This window comes from Eucyclogobius newberryi, unplaced genomic scaffold, assembly GCF_026437365.1.
Source record: "Eucyclogobius newberryi isolate DKJ021-1_F unplaced genomic scaffold, fEucNew1.0.hap1 SCAF_19, whole genome shotgun sequence".
In the NCBI taxonomy this organism is placed as follows: Eukaryota; Metazoa; Chordata; class Actinopteri; order Gobiiformes; family Gobiidae; genus Eucyclogobius; species Eucyclogobius newberryi.
In genome coordinates, this window is record NW_027315823.1 from 18,429,874 (window position 1) to 18,437,850 (window position 7,977).

General features: G+C 37.7%; 2 protein-coding genes across 2 annotated transcripts; both read right to left on the reverse strand.

Annotated features, from left to right (window-relative positions):
• Window positions 1–78: 78 nt before the first annotated feature.
• chchd4a (coiled-coil-helix-coiled-coil-helix domain containing 4a) lies at window positions 79–1,875 on the reverse strand. The gene is made up of 3 exons (XM_072452848.1): window positions 1,725–1,875; window positions 1,272–1,370; window positions 79–1,192 (listed from the first exon to the last, which is right to left on the reverse strand). Exons 1-3 carry the CDS (start codon window positions 1,744–1,746, stop codon window positions 849–851), a joined length of 465 nt encoding a protein of 154 aa, XP_072308949.1. The 5' UTR covers window positions 1,747–1,875; the 3' UTR covers window positions 79–848.
• A 301-nt stretch (window positions 1,876–2,176) lies between these two features.
• Window positions 2,177–7,000, reverse strand: LOC140365525 (protein transport protein Sec61 subunit alpha-like 1). The gene is made up of 12 exons (XM_072452003.1): window positions 6,843–7,000; window positions 6,002–6,069; window positions 5,844–5,909; window positions 5,685–5,763; window positions 5,287–5,418; window positions 4,485–4,594; window positions 4,194–4,347; window positions 3,957–4,117; window positions 3,430–3,627; window positions 3,152–3,343; window positions 2,994–3,070; window positions 2,177–2,903 (listed from the first exon to the last, which is right to left on the reverse strand). The coding sequence occupies exons 1-12, from the start codon at window positions 6,847–6,849 to the stop codon at window positions 2,717–2,719; spliced, it is 1,431 nt and encodes a 476-aa protein (XP_072308104.1). The 5' UTR covers window positions 6,850–7,000; the 3' UTR covers window positions 2,177–2,716.
• Between the last annotated feature and the right edge of the window lie 977 nt (window positions 7,001–7,977).

Below are 7,977 nucleotides of genomic sequence, written 5' to 3' on the forward strand. Positions count from 1 at the left end.
TACATGAAATTAGGCATACAATCTTTTACATAACTTGAGGCAACAAAATATTATAGATTGGGTACAAAAATTCAAAAGAGACAGACGATGATTACTGTGATAAATGTAACTGTTCAATGATATTAATTATTTTTGGTAGCTTTATCATTTGAGATCTTCAGGTATTGAATACATGTTTTGATTTCTATGGTTAATATTTTTAAAAGAGGTTTGCTATTGGAGAATTTGGATTTGTGTAAATAAAATTTCCCATGCAAAATTAAAGCATGTATGTCATAGCAGCAGTTAAGGCGTTTGTGTTTACTGATCTTGATAAATTACAGGTTTGGGCTATGAATTGGGCTGAAACTGTGACAAAAACATCTTTCAGGCTTCTAGGATGATTAGTAAAGTTAATTAATGAAAATTTATAAGTGTACAGGACATAAACCATCTCAAAAACGAACTAGATGACAAAGGTTCCAACATTATAGTAACTGATTGTCACGCTCACACAGGACAACACAAACATAACGCTTTAATAATTTGCGTTGGTCTCCCTAAACAGTTACATGTGTGGGTACTTTAAAGCTTTGTAAAATGATATGCATGTCTAATAAGGCTTGATATTTGTATTTGAGGTAAACAAGTTAAAACTTTACTTTCAGTTGCAAAAACATGTACTGTATATTTACTCACGATACAGCGCAATTAAAATCACTAATCCTTAATTTGAGAGTGCTCATCAAATTAAGCATTAAGATACAGTAACTTCTATCTTCACAAGGTCTGTTGATGGCCATGGGAAATATTTCCATTTTCAAGTCTGAAGAACTGTCAGTAAGATAGAGTCCAAAGTGTCGGTGACCTTAGCTGACCGTCTGACTGTCTGTTGGCAAAGTATTGTCACTTAAAAGGCCCGAATCAGAAACCGAAAGGTCACTTTGTGGGGGTGGGAAGGAGTCCTGATCGGGTACAACTTCAGTGTGAGGTGGGGTTTCTTTCTCTTCCTCCAGAGGATAAAGCTCAGGATACTTTTGCATACACTCCTGCATGTTACGGAAGCGATCAATGCAATCAGAACCCTTCATTTCTTCACTACTGTAGTGGAAGCATGAAAACGCTTCTTTGAACTGTGAGCCACAAGGCCCGCTGGCCATGCCACCCAGACAGGGGCAGTTCCAGTTGATATCCCCATTGGGCAGAATCAGACCTAAAGAACAAGCGACAATCAAACATTTACAGTAACCGTTGAAGTAGTTCATATACAAAACTAATGATTTGAAGTTTACCTTGTTCTTCGTAAGGATCATTGGGGTCATCAGCAACCAGGTCAGCATTACTTGGAGACTCGTGGTCTTCCTTGGTCACAAAAATGATGCGATCCTTTCCTTCCATACAACAAAAAAAAATCCAATTAAACGACTATTTTAATTTTGTGTTGGCTGCCATCTGTGATGAAGACGTAACACTTGGGGGCGCACTTCTCAATGAACTCTAACCTTAGATAACCTGTTGTAAGTTTTGTAACATTATCTAAGCATAACCATGGAAGTGTATGATATGATCAAAGCATAGAATAAAGTAAATAAAAAACAAAATGCAACTTAAACATCAACTATGCAAAAAAACATGACAATCCTACAACAGACATGATGACGGCTGCTAAAGGCATGCCAATGTCATGAAACATTGCCAACCAGAATGTAGTGAAACAACAGATTTAAAAGGAAATGAAGCCTTACCTTCTTGCTTACAGTACGACATGTCTGAAAATGTCAATTTATACTTAAGGTCTATCTCAGTCTGTCAAGTTTGTTTCACACAAATCCTTCATCCAAATACGTAAGATTTCCCGGTGTGCGTGTCCGACGCAGCAGCTTTTGGACTCCGATCACATGTCGCACAACTATGACCTCACCACCGCCGTAATGATGACCATGTGCTTTCCTCCTGGTTGGTTTTTAAATTTGTTGTTGTTTTACACATTTTGTAACCCTTACTACCAGTTATCCATGACCGAAGACGCAAAGAAAAAAACATGTTTGAAAAAATTCAAACATTAAAATAATTAATCTAGTTAAAATAATTCAACATAATCGGTGTAATTCGTTTACAGTCCAGAGGTGGGCCATAGCTTCAGCCGTAGTCTCACTGGTCAAATAACTACATACATGAAAACATACAATGCAACGTGTATTGGAAAATCCTGTTTTAATAACAATAATGTTTTGTTAAAGTAAAAACAAATATGACAGCCCATTCTGTCTCTATCAAACCCCAGATGATCTCGGCAGTTTGTGCAGCAATCTATTTTTAAATAAGATGACATAGGTTATCTTTTGGAAACCAGCTATTCAGTCATTAAAATATCACAATAAAGAAATGAAAATTAGCTGGTCCAGTGAATTCATTCTGCTCCGTAAAAATGTCCGTAGTGTTTGAACTCTGTACTTTGCCTAAAAAATAAGCTTTGAGTGAAGCCTGGGGCAACTTTTCATATTTCTCGTATTTTTCAGCAAATATAGGCAGCAAACATGTTTTACAAGTATAGGTACAAGTATTGATTCACAATACTATTCTTAACCTTCGAGATACCAGTTATCTCAGCACTGCCATGATAGTGAAATAAAATAATCGGAGAAGAAAACACATCGGCCCAGCTGACTGTTGACTGTATGCACTGTAATAATGCTAAATAGGACTTGAAGGGTTTTTAACCTTGCGGAAATTGTATTTAGAATAGCAAGGCACCCATGCTGCCAACTTCACTCTGCTCTTTTACAAAGATTTCAAAGTATTGATAAATGATGGTAACGGCCAAAAGAATTCCTGTTCCTGAACCAATGGCACCCAAAAAGTCCGCCATGACAGACAGTCCTCCTATACATAGGCCGCCAAAGGCTGCCGCTGTTGGGATGTACCTGTAGGAAGAAGAAATTGTTCAATTAATATAACGGAAATTACAGAGAATTTTATTTACTGGGTAATTGAAAATAGCTTTGAAAGATTACCTATTAAGCTCATGGACCATAGAGGTTTCTCTGTGTCCTCTCATCACCATCTGCTGTTCTTTCAGCTGCTTTGCCACCTGAGTCACAAACATAATATATAATCACTGATAATGACAAACCATTTTAGTTTGTCAACTTTGGGTTAAAATTAAACTCACATCTTTGGCAGAGGATCCTGATACTTCAATCCATGTTTTGGAGAAAAATGCACAGGAGCCGAGCATAAAAACGATGTAGATAACCGCATGAACAGGGTCATCTAGAACAGACCCAAAGGACTCAGGAGGAGAAAGGTAATAGCAAAGACCGCCCACTGGATAAGCCCGAGCTGGTCCACCACTTGTGGCATCCTACAGAGATGTGTCAGTGTTAAAATGGCAGAAAATTATATACTTAACATAATAAATGCAAGTCTAGTCCAATAATTTGTACTTACAGACCAGGTTCCCAAGAGGTTGACCAGGAAGTTTCCACTGAATCGTGTTGAGAGCATCTGGGAAATTACGTATAAGTTTGAGACCAGAGCAGATTGCAGAATGATGGGAATGTTGGAGGTGTAGAAAAGTTTAATGGGGTAGGTGTTGTACTGGCCACGATAACGTGCAGACTTGATGGGCAAGTCTACTCTGAAGCCCTGAAAAAAGAAAAGAAAAAAAAATGTAACGTTCAATTTAAATATAGGGGTATTCTGAAGTCAAACAATACCTTGTACTATATGCACTATAATTCTAAACGTGTTAATTATTAATATAAGTTTGAGGTAAAAAATAGAAAGTGCAGCTATAATATTAAAATTAATAAATATATTATTTAGCATAAATCATTAACTACATTTTTATTTATTTTATTAGAAAAGTAGTCAGTTGGTGCAAAACAAAGTCTTCATGTATCCTTTTCAGAGATTAACTGCAGTCTTAATAACAAAATGCAAGATCTTTTTCAGCAGTGAGAAGGTCAGCTTACCTGGAAGTATATGACCACTGCAAACACAAAGACTGTGGCGATGAGGTTCATGAGGTTTGGCAGGTTCTGTCTGTAGAAGGCTTCTCTAAGAGCACGCACTTTATCAGTGCGCGTCGCCAGCAAGTGGAACAAGGCAATGATGGCTCCCTCAAACTCAGTACCTGGAGTTAATTAATATTAAAGTTTCCATTTCAGATTTTACAAACTTTTAAGAGTGAATTTATTCTTCTCCTCTACCTCTGCCGGTGTTGACAGTTGTGGGGCTAAAAGCTTTCCAGACAATAGTTTCACAGATGTTAGTTGCGATGAAGAGCGAAATACCAGAGCCGAGACCATAACCTTTCTGCAGCAGCTCGTCCAGTAGCAGAACAATCAGACCAGCAACGAAAAGCTAAGGACGAGGAAAAGAGTCAACATACGCCAAGATGCACCAAAAGTCTGAAGTGTAATGTAATTTGTGTCATTTCAATTATGCAAATTTTAACAATGATATAGTTACAATTTACAAAGCCACACTGATTTACCGACCTGGATGATGATCAATAAGCAAATGCCAGCCCCCATCTCTGAAGGATCGCCATACATGCCAGTCATCACATACACAATAGCTTGTCCAATAGTAATGATCATACCAAACACTAAAAAGAAAAAATAAACACATTTGATACAAAACTACCACTGATCACAACTGATTTGTGGCGGAATAAAGAAGAGGGGAAAGTTACCTTTCAATCTAAGCATCTATCCGTCCATCTACAGTGGCTTCTCATTTTAATTCCTTCAATTTATTACAGTGTAGCTGCATGTCGAACGTCAATAAATCTATTCGTATTCCTAAAATTTTAAATTACTTAATATTAGTAAATTAAAAACTGAATTTTAGGAAGTTTTGCAAAAATATCCTGATTAGGAGAGGTAAAGCCTGTGGCCTTTACCATGGATTCTGATGAAGCAGACCCAGACTCTTGAGTTGGCATGTAGGGGCTGGAGGGGTCATACAGTCTGTTTTTGCCCTCTAATAGAGGAGTGGGCGAGGAAATATTGAGCAAAAAGCAGAATTTAACAGAAAAGCACTGAATCACAATATGACAAGCCAATCAAAATGGATCATTATTACAGGATTAGATCAGAGTTTGATTATTTATTGTAAGGTGTGAAATTAAAGAGTTAATTTAGTAAATTTTGTAACACTTGTATACAATTATATTTTAAAATAATATTTCAACTTTGCATAGTCAACACAATCATAAAATGGAAGCAATTAAAAAGGGCCACTGTCTCTGTGTATTCAATCGTGATAGAAAAGGGCAGTAAAATAAGAAAGACATACATTTCTGTGCTCCATTGAACAGCGCTCTGTCTTTAGGAGTGTCCCCAACTTCAATGATCTTGGCTCCGGCCAAAAGCTGCATGATGAGGCCTGACGTGACAATGGGCGAGATACCCAGCTCCATCAGAGTACCTGGAAAGGGTTTGTAGTCATTAGTTTCACTCAAGTAGTTGGGTGTGAAATTAACAAGGTTGTTTAATGTTCAAAAAGGTAGTAATGCAGTTTTTTTTTCCTCGCTTGGTACCAATAAAAGAAAAATCTGTGGTATTTTGACTTTTACACATGTTTTCTGCTAAGCTTATCTGAAAGAATTGAAGATAATAATAATATGATACTGTTCAGAACTGTCTAAAAAAAGAGCATACACTTGCACACAATGTTTTATACGAGTACAATACCTCTGTTGGACGCCAGAATTACTCTCATCCAGTAGAACGGATCTGCCGAGTCTGATGACATAATGCCAAAAAGTGGAATCTGAAATCAATTTCGAATTACAGTCGGTCAAAGCGCAACTAGACGAAGCCCAAGATTTATTAAAAAACACAAACACAAACCTGGCAGCACACCAGAAAAATGAATAGCGTGATGGCCGTCCATAGCACCTTTTCTCTAAACTGAATCTGAAAACGGTAAATGTTTAAGAATTAAAAATGAGTCGAATACAGATAAATCAAATGTTTTGAAATGGTTTACAACAATGTATTGAGCATACCTTTCTTTCTGGTTTCTGGATTTCAGGTAGTACAGCGCAGAAAGGCTTGATAACTTCTAAAAATTTTACTGCAAAAAGAAAAACACACCACATTATTATACCACTATCATTTACACCAGCTACACAAAGTGATTATGGTAAGTATCACATAAATCTAAAGATGTACTTTCATAACAAAGACTCAGTGTTTGTGTCCCACAGAATAGTTCATTTAAATGTATGTAAAACAGACACACGTTTCACACTGAGCTTCAAGAACTTGCCCCTGGGCCTGAGTTTGTTCCCCCATCTGTTCCTTCTGTCTGCTTCATGCCAGGTGACAATAAGCACTTATTAGAGTATTCCATGATCTACTTATATAAAACCATCCAAGAATCAAACTGTCAAAAAGCATCTTCTATTTAACGCTTGATGATCAGATAATCCGCTTTACCTTGAATTGTCCCTGGTGCAAATCACAGATATTAACAATGACAGCAGAGAAGAAATCGATACAGATTTTGTGGAAGACTCTGCATGTCAGGTTTACTGGGGAATCTGAACTGCAAGTCGGGTGATTGGTGTTGATGGGGAGCTACATTATCAACAGTATCAACAGTTCTTTCATTCAACAGCAGCAGCAGCAAGCCCCACGTTAGCATACAGGTAACTCTCAAATTAGAAAAAAATCGTATATATAGCTAACGCGAAAGACGTTGATATATTAGCTTAAACGCGCCGGTAGCACCATTAGCACTAGGGTTAGCCAATTAGCTAACGACTATATCTTGCATTTTCATTTCAATTAAATGTTTCAACATGTCACGGGAATCCAAACGGACGTCAAAAAAGCGGCACTTACTTCCCATGTTGTCCTAAATCCGATTCCTGTCCAGTGAGAGTAGTTTGAATGGTGAGAAAAGTCAATGTGGCTCCATCCAGCAGCCGCTCAGGAGAAGAAGAAAGACGGGGCGTAAAGACACGTCATCAGAGCCCCGGCGCTGGCACACGTCACTGCACCGGGACCGGGACCGGGGACCGCCGCCTCCGGCCGCGAGCGTCACACATGTGCATTTAGAGGCTCATCTGGGAACATGTCGCCAATTTAACATGTTTATTTCCATTAGATGGGCTTTGGACGGTTGGTAGAGTTTATAGCAACGCTTGTAAAACTATACTCCTCTGCAGTAGATGGCGCCCTGGACCAGAGGTGACCATGGAGTAGCCCTGAGATGAGAGAAAGCTTAGATAAGATACCAGTATTTTTAAGTGTCATTATTTCAACCATTGACTGTATATATAGATGCAACGTGAAGTACAAGAACAGCAGTTGAAAACGATATATACGTAGTTGTGATTTTTTTTTTTTTTTTTTTTTTAAATCATCTTCTAAACTACAACCCTTATGTTTGCACTACAAATATAACCTTTAGTGCACCGTGTAGTTTAAATCATATTTTTCCCCTCTGGTGTCACTATCGCTTGTTTTTGTTTCATGACGGTGGGTGTTTCAGGGTGAGATGGTTCTGTAGAGGTTATGCTCTGCAAGAAGATGAAGGATAAGATGTTCATGGCTGAGGAACTTCAGAATATTGTTGTGGATAAGAAACTGAAGATGTATCAGCACAGGAGGTCAACGTGCCCTCTCCACACATGTTCATTGTTCATGTTTTCTTGAAAGGCAAAATGTATTTAATCATTTGCTTTATGATCCTTTCTAAAGAATTTTTGATTTAAGTCATACAGAAACATTTATGGCCAGAGCTGGGCAGGGTAGCCAAACATTGTACTTGAGTAAGAGTAAAAGTACTACAAAAATAGAATTAGAATAGTGGACCAAAAAATGAAGAGTAAATAAATATTTTGGGAAGCCACTCAAGAATAACTGGATGCAACATACAATTTATAATAAGTCAATGTAATTGGAAGGACACAACATTTAATAAAGTAGAAATTCTGGTATTTTTAAAGGAAAGACACTAAATCTGAGGTGCAGG

Bases quoted from the DNA above. Each gene is read 5' to 3' on its own strand.
- chchd4a (XM_072452848.1), bottom strand. From the start codon at position 1,746: ATGTCGTACTGTAAGCAAGAAG. The intron at 1,371-1,724 runs GTAAGGCTTCAT...GTTGTATGGAAG, and splicing joins GTCGTACTGTAAGCAAGAAG to GAAAGGATCGCATCATTTTT. The intron at 1,193-1,271 runs GTAAACTTCAAA...CTTGTTCTTTAG, and splicing joins TGATCCTTACGAAGAACAAG to GTCTGATTCTGCCCAATGGG.
- LOC140365525 (XM_072452003.1), bottom strand. The intron at 5,910-6,001 runs GTATGCTCAATA...TACCGTTTTCAG, and splicing joins TCCAGAAACCAGAAAGAAAG to ATTCAGTTTAGAGAAAAGGT. The intron at 3,344-3,429 runs GTAAGTACAAAT...ACATCTCTGTAG, and splicing joins ACCTCTTGGGAACCTGGTCT to GATGCCACAAGTGGTGGACC.